The 17,898-nt window shown below is 45.9% G+C and overlaps 2 protein-coding genes across 8 annotated transcripts in view; both read right to left on the bottom strand.

Annotated features, from left to right (window-relative positions):
• PXK (PX domain containing serine/threonine kinase like) overlaps nucleotides 1-10,464 on the bottom strand; it is a 32,395-nt gene extending 21,931 nt beyond the window's left edge. For all 7 annotated transcript variants that reach the window (XM_053953461.1, XM_053953460.1, XM_053953464.1 and 4 more), the window contains exons 1-3: nucleotides 10,280-10,464; nucleotides 2,169-2,219; nucleotides 1,458-1,505 (exon numbers count right to left, since the gene is read on the bottom strand). In XM_053953461.1, coding sequence (XP_053809436.1) covers nucleotides 1,458-1,505; nucleotides 2,169-2,219; nucleotides 10,280-10,381 — 201 coding nt within the window. In that variant the 5' untranslated portion in view covers nucleotides 10,382-10,464. The remainder of the gene's footprint in view (nucleotides 1-1,457; nucleotides 1,506-2,168; nucleotides 2,220-10,279) is intronic.
• Nucleotides 10,465-12,022: 1,558 nt separating this feature from the next.
• Nucleotides 12,023-14,390, bottom strand: LOC128794210 (uncharacterized). The gene is made up of 2 exons (XM_053953915.1): nucleotides 14,379-14,390; nucleotides 12,023-14,023 (listed from the first exon to the last, which is right to left on the bottom strand). The coding sequence occupies exon 2, from the start codon at nucleotides 13,770-13,772 to the stop codon at nucleotides 12,384-12,386; it is 1,389 nt and encodes a 462-aa protein (XP_053809890.1). The 5' UTR covers nucleotides 13,773-14,023; nucleotides 14,379-14,390; the 3' UTR covers nucleotides 12,023-12,383.
• Nucleotides 14,391-17,898: the final 3,508 nt, after the last annotated feature.

Here is a 17,898-nt window from a genome sequence, read left to right on the forward strand (position 1 = left end):
TTCCTGGACCCTCCACTTTTATCATTCACTTCTATTTCAGATAAAAAGGCTTTTCCTTTCTAAAGTCCATCATACATAACCTATTTACCTTCACTTTATAGATCTTCCACATGGGCCTAACTTTGCAGTACCTGTCATTTCTGGATTTTAAGTCTTAAAGGTCCATTGCCTTCTCTACTAAAGCTGCCTCATTTGAAAGGAAAATGAGAGGGCAACAAAGCCTTTTCATGCCTTAACACACTCTGTTCCCCCATGGTTAAGAGCAGCTTGTTACAGGTTGGCTGCAAAGTGAACTCTTCCTTCTTTTTAAACTTTCACAAATTTTTTTTCTCTGTGATCTCTATCAAAACTATGGTTAGACCACAATGACCCCAAGGTACTCTGATCACTAGTACCAACTCAACTCCTTGTGTTCCCATGGGTGTTTGTCTAATTTTAGATCTTGGATGTCTCTGGTGCAGGAGACACCTCTGTATTGCATTTATTCAGCACATCACAGAGAAGGTTTCTAGGTCATGATAAAAGTTCCTATGTGCTGCTGCACATTTAAGAGAGTAATTCCACAAGGCAACCACACTGTATCTGTTGAATTATGACTGATTTGCCCCAATCCACCTGCAGCAGAAGAAGCAGTTACAGTGGGCTCTCAGAGCACACAAATCAGCATCCTTACAGGGTTCATCAAGCAGATAGTTGATTTGATTTGGGGAGGAGGGAGGAAGTGGAAGCAGTATTAAGCTCTTGAATTCATGAAACACTTAACAAGGGAAAAATTTTAAAGCCACAAAAATCTATCCTCACATCGTGTCGTTCGCTTTTTATCCTGTTTGCCCAGTATGGAAATCTCAAGTAAGTAACATCTCCTGTAGATGTTAATCACTGCTGCTTCCCCCCATTCCCAAACACACTCACACTTCTGCTTTTTCCCACACAAACTAAAAAGAAATAATTGTCCTAAAAAGCAGAAGAAAACACACAGTAAGTCCAGTGTCTGAGCAAGGAACATCCTCAGTGACACAGAAAACCATCACGTGAGAAGCAGCACCTGGTAGTGCTTTTAGATGAATATAAATAATGAGACACAAAGCACTTCAATGCTGAATTTATAAGGTTGGTATGTGCCTTGGCTTTCTCCAAATCAAAGGAGGAACAAATAAAAACACATAAAACCGGAACAAGTCACAGGACTGAAGGGAAAGATTCAGTATCTGCCAATTTCCTCCATTTCTATATAAATTGATCCTGCTGATAATAAAATTCAAATTTTACATGAGAAAACCTAAAGATGAGAAAGTACATACTCATGTTACATTTGAAGTCACAGTTTCTCTTTACAGCTAGGCGAATTCTATTTTTTTTTACCACAATATATAAAAATACCACAAGACAAAAATATCACAATTCTGAATATATTCTTCTAATGACATTTTTATTCATATATGAAGAGTGAAAATTACCTGCAGGCTGTTATTCAACAAGTCAAAGTCACTATATCGCCTCACAATCTGTAAAATAAAATACAAAGTTCAGGAAACAAATTCTTTTTTCCATTAGCATTTTACTTCTCAAAATCCCATCAGAGAAAATTAATTCCCATTTACAATCATCTTCTTTTGCAATTTTTGTACAAATGCCTAACTGCTGGATTTATGTCACATTGCCAGAGAGCAAAAAGGAGTATTTAATCACAACTTGATCAGACAGAAAATGCATTTCTAAAAATTATCTTAAAACAGTACTTGTGAGCAAAGTTGTCTGCAAACAAGGCATTTTTGCCATATTAGATGTGACAACTTTTCACACTCATCTTCATTACTACCTCTTGGTTTCATTGGTCTTGTATAAGCAGAGCTGTGATTTTAGCACTGAGAAAGGCAAACTGGAATTTGAGATTTTAAAATTATGGTTGTACCAACACACAGTAGAAACACATGACGGGCATTTTTCCTGGAATATTCAGAATAGCAGCAGACAATATGCCTTCTGTAGCTGGCAGCAATACTGTTTTTCTCTTAGTTTTGACCAAAAGAATTCAAGTACTTCATGTTCTCAATTTCAAATCAACATTTCTCTTTCCAGCTCAAATTTTAAAAGCTAGGAATAGACAATTTTCAAACTTTTCCTAAAAAAAGAATCCTGGTTACATGAACTACAACTTAAGAAATTACCTGCCAACTGTTTTCTGTTGAAACTCCTCTCTGAACACGGATTATATATTCCTAATAAAAGGGAAAAAATCATTAGAAATGAGAACTAATGAGCTGAAGAAAGTTATTAGGCACTTCTTCTAATAAGACAACTGACATTCAAATGCAGAAAATTCAGATCCATCACCTTGGGGAAGGTCAGAGCTGGGTTTGCTCAGACCCATCCACAACAGCTGAAGAAACCTCTCTCTTCTCACCTCCAATATCTAACAAGTACCCCCAGGAATTATTGCCACCACCATAACAAAGTAAAATGCCAGCAAATACCCACACCAAAAGTGTCTATTTTCAGAAAGTCAGCCTAACATGGCTCCTACATATTCTTTCCTCTTACCCATTTGAAATCATAATTATGGTATCTTCCTGCAAAACAAGAAGCCCAAATCCTCATAACTAGTAACATAAATCCACAGAGCTGATAACATTTAACCAGAGTAATTATCTTTGGAAACTGTGTGACAGAAATCAATTAATGGGACACCTGGAAACCCATATTCACCACTAATATGGTTTTCCTTGTTTTGTGACCATTACTGCATTTTGGGAAGAGGCTACTTCACACACAGACAAAAACTTGCAGCAACCGCTTATTCATCAAGTCTCAAAGGAACATTGGCTGTTTCTCTGAAAAACCACACCAGTGATGATTCACCATGTGCAGTCATTCATCTTTTCTAGGATTTTGGAAGAAGCTGAGTTATTGCTCAATCTCTTGTAGCACTTGCTCTTTATCCAGTGATTGTCATTTTCTACTGAGCCCCAAGAAAATGCTCCAAGACAGGCAGAACACAAATTCATTAGACAACCATCAAAGCATCTTACTGCAAACAACCACACTGGTCAACATGGCTCTTCTGGAGAGCCTCGTGATACACAACTCGGGACACAGAGCTCATTCTCACAGTAAGATTATATTTTAAAAAAAACATATTTGGGCCATAACTATTTTTCACCACACTTACTTGAGCATTTTCCCATCCCATCCATATCTGCTTTTGTGGCCTAATGCACTAATCAAGTCCCTTTTTTATATCACAGGGTTTGCAACTGGAAAGAGAAGACCAAACACTCTCCAGGTGTGGCCATTAGTTCTGTCTGGAAGGAAGAGCTAAGTCCCCACCACGCTCTCCATCAGCACTGACCCTATTGAATTACTGTCCAACTCAGCACTACCCTGTCAATGCAACTAATGAAAAAGCCTAAATGGTCTTCTGACTTGGTGGAGGGGCTTTTTCCCCAAAGCTGGTAATAAGATTGAAAGTCAAAGAACAGCAATAGTAGAAAAGCCAGGATAAGAAATACAATCCCATTCTCAGTATCTGCCATGGCTACACATAATCAGCAGACCACAGAATGCTGAGTTCCAGTGAGAAGCTGATACTTCCTATTGCCTCTGTGTGGCAACAAGCTTGTCATGGGATTATAATTAGCACCACTGATATATGCTTCCCATAGGACCAGAGAAGAGCTTTCAACTCTTCAAGTCTAAATGCACAAATGCCTTTATTACTCTGCCAAATTCTGTTTTAGTTAGAAAAAAAAACTGAATTACAACAGTCTTCATCTGAGACAACCTGATAGTGGGACTGAGACTGTGCCCATAGGAAATAAATGAAAGCAAAAGGAAAACAGGCACACTCAGGATCATTTCTGTTTAGCAGTATCATCAAACATAGGAAAACAGGGTGGAAATGCCTTCAGAAAAAGCTAGTAATTACCAGAGCTCACTCCTGCAAACAATTTTAGGCATCAGCAACCAGGCTCGGGGAGGTCTATGTTAGCTACACTCCTGTAGAAATTCCCATGGCATCTTTCACTCCTACATGAATAGCTCAGAATTTTTCCTATGACTCAGTTTACCAAATAACTTCAAAGGAGCCCTAACAGCTGCTGGTTGGGAAAGAAAGGTCTCAGCTTGCAGCAGAGAGACAACCTCCCCCTATGCTTTGCCCACAGGCACCAAGGTCACTGTCAGCAGGAGCTTCCAACAGGACAGGCCACAAAACCATTCCTAAAACAACCTCCCTGGCTCCCTCCACACAGGTAAGGTTTGTACATCTGCTGCTCTTCCTATCAGTACTGCCAAACCACTTCATGACACAACCCTGATATTCCTGCAGCTCAAAATACATTCTTAAAGATGCCAAGCAAAGCAGTTTTACCTATGGGATCATTTCCTGGCTGTTCCAATTAGTCAAAAAAAGCTGAAACGGGTGCTGGGAGGAGGAGGTTGGGAGCAGGGAAATATGTATGACCCCAGTTGCACACTGTCATTTCCTAAAATCATCTTCCTAGTACTACAGAATTCTGGATAGTTTCTGAAAAGGAATATTTTCCAAATAACCACATGGATCAGTGACAACCACACTGCATTTCTCCAATCCTTTGCTGATAACAGTTTCACACTCACTTGCGTGGGATTAATGTTATCCTGAATTCACCCATTTTCAGGCAGAGCCAAGATTTAGGTGATTTCATTTTTGGGGTTTTTTTTCTCCCCAAAATTCACCAAGATTAGTTCCTGGTGTTCCAGCAATTATTAAAACATTATCATCAGCAACCCAGAGCTGCTCAGCAAAAGTTTGTTAACATTTCTGGGGGAAAACTGCACAGCAAAGCACTCCAAATGTTTAACAATTGCTCTTTATCACCATCCCTAGTTTTTGAAACAGGAAGCAAACCGGAAAGAAGGCTTTTGCAGATACAAAATAGGGAAAAAAAAGTGGTGAGTTAAGAGATTCTTATAATAAAATATCTCAACAATATTGGGTAATACATTCTGGTTCCCCAAGCAAATAGTCTCTAAATTTCCAGCTCAGGATAGTCAGTCTCTTTTTCCACAGATTTCTGCTTTACATCTGTTTAATCCAACAGGCTTGAAAAGCCAACCACTATAAAGATCCAGGTCACCTTCAGGTCACATCAACTAAAAGTTTGAAAGGGCTTTATTTTATAAGCATTAAAGAGAGGAAAGCCTAATTAAGCATGAATACAATCCCTGCTTAAGTAGGCTGGATTGGAACAATTTCTAGTAAGAAGCTCTTTTAAATGTTTATTTAGAAAATCTCCCATGTGAAAAGTAGCAACAACATGAGGAGAGCTGCTCAGCCTCAGAGGCCTCTCTGTTACAGGGCAGAGTATTTATTTGCTATTGCACAGCCTGCCACTAAGCCCATCTGAGGCAGAAGCAGCAGCAGTGGTCGGTGTTTCCCCACTTTCTAAACAATGCAGGTGTGTGTGCCTGTGCTGCACCATTCACACACTGTATCCCTTCTGTAGTAATGAGTCAGCCATTCACTAAGTGAAAGTTATGAAGTAGGACAACTGCAGGGAAAAAATAGGACACACATTTACATATAATGAAACTTAGTGAACATGAAAAGTTTTGGAGAGAGATGAGAAATTACAGATTTTTAGTGCTCTGCATCACCGCGACCTTCACCAGAAAGGCAAATTACTCACTATTTTTGAGGAAATACTCAGTAGCCAACAAAAATATTCTAATTAGGGTTTACTAAAGTATGATATGGAAACTAATATTTTGACTACAATTTTCACAGGACCTACAAATGCAATACTAATTTAGTAAGATCACCAGTGGAAACCATAAGTTTGGAATGTTTAAAATTAAGTGTGATGAAAGAGCCATCTTTTGTGAGCTCAGGCTGAAGGAGGGGTGGGAGGTAATCAAGTTTATTGACTAAATCAATAAACTGATCCAGGGGAGGAACTGCATTTCTGAAACCTCAAACAAGTGAACTATGACAGCTCCCTGTGTAAAGCCATGTCTACAAGTAACTTCATGTTTGTTTTTGTCCAAAGTGAATGTAGCCTTGAAAAGACTGAATTCCTTGTAAAGCAGATGTGCAAAATCTTTTACAAGCTTTTAAACTAAACTCTACACTCCTAGAAATATGTGGCTCCATTTTTCTATTTGGAACAATATAGGGAAAATATAAATGCTTTTTCAACGTTTTTCTAATCTAACAGCCATGAGTGTCAACATTCATCATTGCTTAAGGAAAACTAAAAACTCTGAAATATTGTTAGGAGAGGGATTTATTTCAGCTGTTCATTTCCAATGTACTGTATCAAAGCTGGCTGTTTCACTACTTCAATTTCAAAATATGAAACACATGAAAAAGGAAAATTACTTCAGAAAAGAATTGAGAAATGTTAAGAACGTGTACAACTCACCAGTAGTTTTACTGCTGAACAGACTTGCAGGTACAGTTTTAATAAGGAAAATGTCTAGATTTTCATGGAAGAAAATAGCATACTATTTTAAGGCTTAGAAAGAAACCACTATTAAATGGTGAACACACAGATGAAATATTGCAATATGAGGCAAGTTTAACAGCCAAAATTTATTAAAGCTTTAGTGCTGAAATTGCCTCTGTTGTCAGAACACAACATTTGGCATCAAGATGAGATACTTGCAAATGGCTTAGTATATTGGATGTAATCCTGCTCCTATTGAAGTCAAGGAATGCAATAGCAACAAAAAAAAAAAAACAAAAAAAAAAAACAAAACAAAACAAAAAAAAAAAAAAAACACACTTCATTTTCTACACAAGGGCTGGTACACAGACCTACAAAGGGACTGACTCATGGCTATGGAAAGGTGCCCAACACACCCTGGAAGTTACAGAGGCAGTGCTAGAGGCTGGAGCATAAAGAAAGAGACAAAATGAAGCTGACTGGGCTTGCTCTTGTAATTTCAAATCTATGAGGTGAGATGCCATTGGAATGCACCTGCAATATGTATTTTTTTGGCTTTCAAAATGAAAAGGACTCAGTAAACACCACGCTATAGAATTAATTGTATTTAAGTGCACATTCCAACAGAATTCAGACTGCTTGTAACACACTTAACCAGGGAAATAACTTTTGCAAACACAGAAAGGTATCGTTTTCCTCTTCCAATTATGACTGAAATAAATACACAGAAATAAAACCTCAGTGAACAATTTCTTTGTTGCAATGCAAAAACATGGAGATTATGTTCCAGCTCAGATGTACTAAGTCCAGTAAGAACTTGTGAGCTCTTCTGACTTGAACGAAGCATGCTGAGCCTGTGAGCCTATCAGATAATTTGGCAGCTGGTTCCCTAACAATCTAAAAACCCATTTATAGGGGGTTGACATACTCTTACTAAGCAAAAAGTGCAAATCCTCAAAAGTCCATTTTCAACAGTAGTTTAATCCCTTCTTAGGTTTCTGGAGAATTCAGGTCAGAACATAGTAGTCTCAGGTTTTGTTTTCAGTTTTGTTTTTTTTCAGTTTCACCTTCAGCCTCAGGAAACAGAAACTCAGCCTGTGCCAAGTACAGCTCTTGATTCAATGCTACGAAGTTTACACTTACCCAGTCTGTTGTACTAAATTTAAATTAACAGAAACTGCTTAGAACAATACACAAGCAAACTATTCATTAGACACAAGCTTTGGTCATCTGTGTGATATTTCACCATGTCTACAGAGCTTTTCCTGAAATTCTTCACCTTTTCCTTAGCTGTTTTTTCAGAAGACTGGCTATTTTCAGCACCAACAGAAGGTTTACATAACTACTAGTTCAGTTGCCATGTTAAAGTTGCACCTAAACTCAGCCTAAGCCATCTTCATATGAGTGCTTTTAAAAGCTGTGATCTAGAGGAAAAAAAATACAAACCCAAGTTTAAGACAACACTTGCAACACTAAACAACATTATAAAATCTTAATATATACTGCTGACAAAATAATTTAAAAAAATTCATGGCTGCCTTTGCTTTAGAACAGGCCTAGTTCTCCAAACATTAGTTTGGGATAAAGCATTTTACAGATCTACATCTTTTGAAGATACCACTTTGAGGTGGAATGAGGAACAAAACTAAAAAGCATTCAGTTAATGACAATCTACTTTCTTCTAACTATAATCTAACGAAGTAAAATACAGTTTTCAGGCCCCACAAAAACACTTCAACCCTTATTTCTTAGAAGTGCTTCATTCACACACCTCTTCAGAGACAAGGATTTGTTTCTGCGGCTTATTCTGAATCAGGAAAGTTCAAATCAGGGACACCATCACCCACCAATAAACAAGCTATTCAGACACCAGGGACATAAGATGAAGTATCTGAAATGACTGAATAGTCCACTCACATCAAATAAGAAACCAAGTCTCTGTTAATGGCTTCCTGTATTTTGTTATCCCACACTGGCTCTGTATAAACCATCTGTGCTGAACACACTTCAAGCCATCTTTCAGCTATCAACAGGGCTTCTGCAGCAAAACAAACAATTACTAATAGATGTATCTTAGAGACAGATTTTAAATCAAATGGCACGGTGCTCCAGAATTCTGTTATTAAGTAAAGATCAGAAGAAAACAGTAGAGAGTTTTCCTGCACACTCGTTAGTAACAGAATACAGAGATGAAAGACAGGGCTATCGCACTCCCTCAGACAAGATGACACAAGAAGAGTCTGGATTGCAAAAGTTCTTCCAAGTGATCATTCTAAAAGAATTTTGTGACTTTTTCTTTTCTAACCAGAATCATGCAAACCAAAGGAAAGAACACCAAAAGCTATTGTCTTTTGAACTATCAAAAAAGCATAATAAGGAAACAAGCTACTAACAAAACATAATCTGGTCTGCTAACTGGGGAGTATTAGGAGTTACACAACTTCTCACAGGACTTGGCACACCCACCCTTCAGCTATTGAAACAGGTAAAAAGCATCACACTTGCCAGGAAATAAACTTCTTTAGTCTTACTTATAAGAAGAGGAGTTGCACCAATTGAGAACTGCAGCCTGTTAGATTCACAAGACCTCCTAGACAATTTCTCATAGGTAACTTCTGTTCAGAGAAAGACTGGAACGTCAATAAATGTGAATTCCTCAGACAAAAAAATAAACCACTTCTTAGGTGTGAGTTATTTATATGAAGAGTATTTAATAAGACAGTCTGTAAATTAGTGTATACCCCATGGTGAACCTGCAGTTATTGCCGTTCAGGTTAAGGCTATGCAACAGATGCAAGGAACCAGGAAGCGATCCACAATGCAGGAATCAGAGCTGTGTTAGGGACATAAGGAAACCCTCTCTCCACTTAAAGCAAGCTTCCCACTGAAGAACCTGCTGCTGAGGTACCTCTGGCCTCCTCTCCAGCATCCCTGCTCTCAGCTAAGGCAGGAAACAGAAATGACAGCCAGTTCTCTGATTCACACTACTGCTTGGTCATACTATAATGAAACCCGGTTTTCGAAGTGGAAAATAACTGCAAACAGGACATTTTAGAATTTGGATTATTACTGCATGCTCAAAGACAGTTCTTATGGAAGCACTGTGCATGTGTCCTAGGCATCCCAAAAGAATTAATGTGTGACACCCAAGTCACGACAGGGCTTGTTCTGCTGAGTGCCACCGCTCCCCACAGCTAAGAAATGGGGCTGGGGCTGCGGGGTCTGTGCGGTTCACAGCCTCCGCTCGGCCACACGGCAGGACCCGGAGGCAAATGCAGCCCATTCACGTGTAACTTCATCACAGCCACTGAAACGCGGCAGCCAGAGCCCATCTCTGCTCCAAAGGCTGCAACACCCCGAGGAAAGCAGGAATTACAGTAACCCACAGGCCCTCGCTCGGAGCGGACGCGAGGCAGCGCGAACGCCGCAGCGGCCGCCCCGCAGAGCCCCGGCGGTCCCTCCCGGGGGGTGCCGCCGGCTGCCCCCGGGAACCCCGCGGACACACAGGGGGCGAAGGAGCCGAGCACGCAGCGGCACCGCCGCACCCCACCGAGGGGCTCCGGGGCGCTGCAACCCGCGCTGCGAGGTCGCGGCCCCGCTGCCTCCCGCACCGCTTCCACTCGCCCCCAGCCCACCCCGCAGTGCCCCGCCGCACCCCCCGCCTCCCGCCACCCCCGGCCCCTCTGCCGTGGGCTCAGCTCAGGCCCCCGCCCAGCCCCGCTCCCGCCGTGCCCCGGCCGGCCCCGCGAACCCCGAGCACCCCCCGGCGCCCCCCGTTACCGGCTCCCTCCATTCCCTCCCCCGGCCCGGCCGCTCCCGCCTGCCCCCGCGGCCCGGCCTGCCCCGCTCACCGTGTGCGAGTGCAGGCTCTGGCTCGCCTCGATCTGCGCTGTCAGCGGCACCGTGTCGTCCAGCAGCACCTTGCCGGCCGGCGGCTTCTCCATGAAGGCCATAGCTGAGGTGGGAGCGGAGAACCGGCGCCGCCAACCCGCTTCCCGGGGCAGCTCCCGGCGCGGCCGCCGCTGTCAACACGGCAGCGCCGCCGCGGGGCCTTAGCGCCGCTGCCACCGCCCGCCGCCAGGGGGCGCCGCGGCCGCCGCTCCGGGCGGGTCCCGCCCCGGGAGCGCGGGACTGGGAGGGATGGGGGACAGGGCTGGGATGGGGACACGGCTGGGAGGGGGGACACGGCGGGATAGGGGACACGGCTGGGAGGGGGGGACACGGCGGGATAGGGGACACGGCTGGGATGGGGACACGGCTGGGATGGGGACACGGCTGGGATGGGGGACACGGCGGGATAGGGGACACGGCGGGATAGGGGACACGGCTGGGATAGGGGACACGGCAGGATAGGGGACACGGCTGGGAGGGGGGACACGGCGAGATGGGGACACGGCGGGATAGGGGACACGGCTGGGATGGGGACACGGCTGGGATGGGGGACACGGCTGGGATGGGGGACACGGCTGGGATGGGGACACGGCGGGATAGGGGACACGGCTGGGATAGGGGACACGGCAGGATAGGGGACACGGCTGGGAGGGGGGACACGGCGAGATGGGGAACATGGCCGGGATGGGGGACACGAGGAGGTTTGTCTCCACAGGCAATAACGGGAAAAGGGGCTGGAGGGGAGGCCAAGATTGCAGGCAAGTCGCCTCTCTGCCCAAGCTTTCCGTGCCTGGTGCCCACGGTAGCACCGACAGCAGCAATAGCAGCTGCAGCCCCGGGGGAATCAGCCCCGAGACACTGCTGGTCCCCCCAGGGAGACCAGGCAAATTATAAGTGCTGGTGTACTTGCTGCTCTTTACCTTTCAGGATGTTTTGTGTTAATAAAATAATCAGAATATCCTGTGTATTTTACTCAATTTCTAGAATTTAGGGTTTGGAGTTGATATTTTCTGGGGTTTTTGTTTTTGGTTTGGTTGTTTTTCAAAACACAGATTTAAAGTTGTGAACTGAATTCCTCAATGTGACTTTGATTGCAGCAGCGCAAGAAACTTTTTATTTGAATACTACTTAGTGCTTGAGAACCTACAAGTTGGACACCTGTCTGCATTTCCTCTTTTTACACCATACACAGGAATTACTCTCACTTAAGATGTTGTGAGACTGCAGAGCTGGTGCTTGTCATACACCTGGAGCAGATGTCATGAACAGCTTCATCTCTCTGTCTTGCAGCTCCATGATGAGAGGAAAATGGGCTGTGTTGCTGTGGTTCAGCAGCCAGGCTGGAACAGCAACCCCATCTCCCCAGACTATGACTCCTGCAGTGACCCAGGAGGTCAGGCATAGATCTGATTCATTTTGTTAATACAACATCCCACCTGGAGAGGCAGGTGAACAAGGAGCAGGGTAAGGAAGGGGCCTGCTTCGATGAAGTGCTTTGTCCAGCAAAAGCCAGTGACAGGCAGTGACCTGAGGCAGAAGAAAAGGAAACGGAATGCCGGAGCCTTCCCCGGATTGGGGTGACTCCGGATGGTGGTAAAGTCTCTCCTCCAACCCGTGCCTTCAAAGAAAGACTCAGTAGTCTTCAGTCGTCCGGTCTCAAGGTAGTTTATTGCATGTTATCTCAAGGCACCCACACTCCCTGACATTGTCCCTGACTCTGTCTGTCCCCGTCTCTGGCTGTCCCCGTCTCCCCTCCCCGAGGGGCTGGTGCCATCTTTTATATCACACATTACGTATTAGGTGTTTATAGTTTTTCCCCAATGCCTACTACCTATGTTGAACAGTGACTTTCTACTCTAAACCAATCTGTGAGTGCCAACACCACCAAGAACATGGAGAATAGGAAGAAGAAAGAAGGAGGACAGGGCACGCCCAAATCCCTCCATCTTAGAACTTCTGACCCCCATGTACAAAACTCAGACCCCCCTGTACAAGGCCTAAAACCCCCCTGTACAGCACTCAAAAATCCTACCTTTCACTTTGTGACTACTTCTACTATAATATCTAAACTTTTGTGATTTCTTGTTCTTCCTGTAAGGTTGGTAAATTGTTCCATGGGTCAAGCTCAAGACCACAGGGGTCCCTGGCCGCCTGCCAGGGTCTCAGAGGCTTCTGCCCTGGGCCCAGAACATCCAAGAGTGTCTGAGGGACACCTTGGGTTCCGACATCTCCCCCTCCTGTTTGCACCAAGAAGACCTGTCTTGCCACTTTGTCCATGACCCGCCGAGTGCATAGAAAAATGCACGGCAGAACAAGCAGGAGAACTAGAAACCCTATAAGAATATAAAATGCTATCTTCAAAAGCTCCCTCCACAATGGTGAGAGACCAAAAAGGTTGATGAAGTCATCCCACCATGATCCTGTAACCTTTTGCAATTTGTTGATGCTATTTTGCATTTGTTTTATGTTTTCATGGATAGATTTCGAATGATCAGACAAGTTCATGCAGCACATTCCCTCAAATTCTTCACACCCATGTCCGTGTGATAGCAGCAAATAATCAATTGCCGCCCTGTTCTGGAGTGTTGCTTGTCTCGCACTGTCGATATCTGTTAACATGTCGCTCAGTGCAGAGGAAATGGCACGAGTGTGTTTGCTCAACCAACACGCTATGTGGTCCAATTGTGTCAAGGCCACCCCCGATGCTGCTTGGGGTGAGAAAATTGCTACTGCAATTCTCCGAGCCTTGTTCCAGGTATAAACCTCATCATCACAATTTGGGCCATATTGTTCAATGGATCTTATTTTCCTGTGTGACTGTTCCCTCAAAGTTTTCAAATTGGGTTTTATCAATGAGAGTTCTCCAATGCTGCATGGACCGCCCCTGATTTTTGCAGGGATAGCAGGCCAAATTCTGTCCCCACAAATCAAGAAAATTCCTTTTGGTAAAACGGCTGGATTCTGGAGGGATAGTTTGCTCATCATCTTGGTGTAATTGCACCAGGATGATGCATTTCTGTAAAAGAGCTGGTTTGGAGTGACATCTATCGTGTGGTTATCTGTCTCTGTCACTCCCGATGGGTTGAATATGATGCAAAATTTCATTCTTGTTGACCCAAAGATGTCCAATTCCTGGGGTTCGAAATGAGCCACAGGAAGGAACTGTGTCCAGACATGCCATCCTTCCATAGGATCCGAAAAAGATTTCAGAACCTTTGGAGGGATGTTCTTTGGGATCGGCCATTCCTTCACCGGCACACCTACCAAACATGTCGAGAATGGTTTCCCTGGCCTTGAATGAGTCAGACAAATGCTGTCCAGACCTGCTGCCTTTGCCAAAGTTTCCCACACATTTCCCTTTGGCTGTCTCATGGGAAAATGTGCCCTATTGCTCATGGCAACAGGCAAAAGAATGAAGCACATGAACACTATCTGTCTGAACCCCATGCCCATGTCCTCACTTTCTGTGAGAAACCTTGCAGTGCAGCAACACCCGAATGACACTCAAGTCCCAAGAAGAACCCCAAGTCTCTGAGTTGTCAATCGTTGTCTGATGAGATGTTTGCAGCGCCGTTGTCTGCCTTCGTTTGCGTGCCTGTGTCTTTGCTTCTTGGATCTGCGTCCGCCCTGGTATCTGGCTCTCAGCTCCTCCAGGGATCTCCTCCATGCCTTTTGCCATACAAGAGCCTGGGTGTCTGTAAGAACTGATGTTGCAAGATATTTAAGATCATAGGGTGTTAAATCATACATACCAAAAATGCTCTTCAACATTTGTTTGAAGTACGGTGATGACAACCCGTTGTCTCGGATGGCTTTGGCTAAGTCTTTGATCGCACCACGATCCAGGCGTTCCCACCTTGGGTTTTGTCCCTGAGCATCATAGCTCACTGGCATCATGATGTTTCCCGAGCCCTGCAATAAACCTTTTTCCTTTTCTAATTCTGCTCGAATGTCCTGCCAGTCTAGCTTTGCGTTCGGTAAAGCTGGAAATTTTGTGGGTACTTGCCTGTAGAGTGGAGTTATTTGTTGTGATCGAGGCTTTGGTGCAGCAGAACTCACCGACATCTGTGGCATCTGCAAGGATGAGGGCTGGGTAATTGCGGATGAGAATGGAACGTCTGCTGCAGAGGGAAACACACGGCTGCCCTGTATTGTTTGAGAAATCTTCGAAAGATGAGTCAGCAGCTCCGAATGTGACTCCAAGGCTGAGGTCAGATACTGTAAGAGAAACTCAACAACTCCTTTTGATATTATAATTGACTCTCCCTGACGTGAGGAATCAGCAGACCTTAATGTTGGAATTGTCCAGACTGGGATACCCTCCGAAGCAGTAATACATACAGTATCATCCTGTTGCTGCGCCTCAGCAGGAGTGTCCTGAGTCTCATGCCTCTCTGGAATCAACGGAGGTTCCTGCTGTCGTGCAGGTGTAGTCTTCCTCGCCTTAGACTTTTTCTTATATAAAACTGGAAAAAAGTGTTGCAATGTTACAGACCCACCACTGGGTGGCGCGATGGCTTGGGCAACCGGCTTCGGCAAAACCTCCTGCAATATTGCGGTTCCGCCACTGGGTGGCGCTGTCGTCTGACCGGCTGAGGTCGGCACTGCAAAAGACTCGGACGTTTGTTCCCCTATCTGTATCTCTGATAAATCCCTGTGCAATTCTTGTAACAATTGATTTACACTTGCAAATCCCGCAGTCTGGGATGTCGACTCTTGCTGTATCAACTGTTTCAGCTTTACAATGTCTGAGACTGGCTGGGATTGGCTGTGGGCACAGGCTGAGTGCGCATGAGTCGATTGCCGTGGGAACGGTGTGGAGGCGGTGCCCTGGCAAACGTTTGCACCCTGGACACGCCCCATCCCTGCCTGTGTCACCACGGGGGTGTGGACGCTCCCGCCCCGACCCTGGCCGCGCCTCCTTGCTCTCTCCAGCGCAGCCGCGATCTCGGGAGCGCTCTCATCCTCCCCGAGACTGACGTCGCCACCTTCCCGATCCCACTCCGGCTCTGATGTATCCACCCCATACTGCCCATCACTGGGACATGCCTCTCCTGACTCTGTGCCAACGCCCACAACCCGTGCGCGTCCCTTCCGTCCCGTCTGTGCCCGTGTCGCGCCCGCCGCACGCGAGGTGCCCTCCCCCGCCCCGGCTTCTGGGTTTCGCTTCTCCACCAGACGCATGCGCGTTGCCGCTGCCGCGAGACGAGCATTTGCCATAGCTTTTCGCTCTGTCTCAGCCTGCTGCCTGGCCAACGCCGCTGCTGTGGTTTGGGAGCCTTCACCCTGTGCCTGCCGGGCGGCTGCCGCTACGGCAGCGCGGGCTCTCGCCATGGCACGCGTCACGGGACCCTCATGACGCACGACCGCCGCGCCCGCATCCCCCGCCTTCTCACTGGTCCCCTTTGCCCTCACAGTTCCCCCCGCTCTCCCTGGCGCCGCGGGCTGTTGCAAACTGCCCGCCGCCGCTGCTGCGAGAGACGGCTCCCCCCACTCTCTGGGTTCTACACTCCCATCTGCACCTTCCCCAGCCTGTGCTGCTACAGCCCCCCCCCCTGTGAGAGTAGACTCGGGGTATTCCCGATCTCCTCCCTCACCGAGGGTGACAACTATCCCCGGCTGATCTGCAACCGACTGAGGGGTTTCTGCATCGGAGGACCCTAGAGATTCTGGGGGTTCAGGGGAATCTGAGGACCTGTGGGAATCCGGGGATCCTGGGCGTGCTGGAAAATCGTCCCCTTGCTTTTCCACGGGAAGCGATTCTGCTTCCTCTTGATCTGTGGTGAAGAGAGCTGCCCCATGCTGCTGGCTGGGCAATTCTCCCGGTGCTCCTCCAGGAGCCTGAGCTATTTGGTGTAAAACGAGAGACCCCTTGCCGCGTTGTGAAAACGACTCTAACATTATTCTCGCGGAAGGTAAAAGTTTTGCGGCATTCTTATCTCTTTTTGTGGCCAGATAATGCAAATGCCTATTGATCTCTTGCCAGAAATTTGGTTCGAACAAGAGATGTGTCTCTGTGTGCGGGTAATTACACCGCACCCACAACAACAGAGCCTTTAGCTCTTTTGGAGCCATCTCCACAGGATGTGTGGATGCCACCCTCTGCAGGGCTGACAAAACTTGGATCTGCTCTTGGGAGTATCGCCCCCCCATGTTCTTAATCTCAACCGATCTCACCAAAAGCCGAGTCAGCGCAAGGTCGGTCCGGAGATGATCCTGATTACTGTCCAGCAGCTCACAGGCGAGAAATTCCAGGCGCGCTTCTGGTTTTTCTCCTCTCCGGGCTGTCCTTGGGATGATTTGTTTTGGTGAAGGTCAGGATGTTTCGTCTGGAGCTGTCCGCTCTCTCTCTCTTCGGAGTCTTCGGGGTGTGCCTGTTTCTCAGGTAGAAGTTGGAGGTCGTCTGGTAAATTGGTCTCTTGTCAGTGCCCACCCAGGGACGCCAGGTGCCGGAGCCTTCCCCGGATTGGGGTGACTCCGGATGGTGGTAAAGTCTCTCCTCCAACCCGTGCCTTCAAAGAAAGACTCAGTAGTCTTCAGTCGTCCGGTCTCAAGGTAGTTTATTGCATGTTATCTCAAGGCACCCACACTCCCTGACATTGTCCCTGACTCTGTCTGTCCCCGTCTCTGGCTGTCCCCGTCTCCCCTCCCCGAGGGGCTGGTGCCATCTTTTATATCACACATTACGTATTAGGTGTTTATAGTTTTTCCCCAATGCCTACTACCTATGTTGAACAGTGACTTTCTACTCTAAACCAATCTGTGAGTGCCAACACCACCAAGAACATGGAGAATAGGAAGAAGAAAGAAGGAGGACAGGGCACGCCCAAATCCCTCCATCTTAGAACTTCTGACCCCCATGTACAAAACTCAGACCCCCCTGTACAAGGCCTAAAACCCCCCTGTACAGCACTCAAAAATCCTACCTTTCACTTTGTGACTACTTCTACTATAATATCTAAACTTTTGTGATTTCTTGTTCTTCCTGTAAGGTTGGTAAATTGTTCCATGGGTCAAGCTCAAGACCACAGGGGTCCCTGGCCGCCTGCCAGGGTCTCAGAGGCTTCTGCCCTGGGCCCAGAACATCCAAGAGTGTCTGAGGGACACCTTGGGTTCCGACAACGGAAAGTGAAACAGCTCCCACAGACAAGAGCTAAGGAAACCTATTCCTAATTACTGCTTCCAGGTTGCAAACAGGCCAAACTCCAAGCTTTGGAAAGAGAAGGCATGGAGTCAAACACCTGAAACATTACACCTCCCTTTGCTCCAGTGTGACTAATACCTGGGGTTAGAGTGCAGCACACTCTGGCCGTGCAGCTGTTTTACCAGTAGTTTTCATCACAGGTTGAGGAGAAACTCTCCTTTCTTAGCAGACAACTTCTGAGGTTATTTGCAGTCAAGGAAAGTTTCAAATGCATTTCTGCTGCAGAGAAGACAGGGGGATAACAGACACTTTGCCAGAAAGTTATATGAGCCACCAATTGAACACCTTACTCCTGATGGCCTCAATCCTTCCTAAAACAAGTTTCTTAGTGTGTAACAACCTTATGCCAGTACTAAAATAATTTAACCCAGATGA

Source organism: Vidua chalybeata, chromosome 12 (genome assembly GCF_026979565.1).
Source record: "Vidua chalybeata isolate OUT-0048 chromosome 12, bVidCha1 merged haplotype, whole genome shotgun sequence".
In the NCBI taxonomy this organism is placed as follows: domain Eukaryota; kingdom Metazoa; phylum Chordata; class Aves; order Passeriformes; family Viduidae; genus Vidua; species Vidua chalybeata.

Excerpts from the sequence above, each read along its gene's own strand:
- LOC128794210 (XM_053953915.1), bottom strand. The coding sequence starts at position 13,772 with ATGGGCATGGGGTTCAGACAGATAGTGTTCATGTGCTTCATTCTTTTG.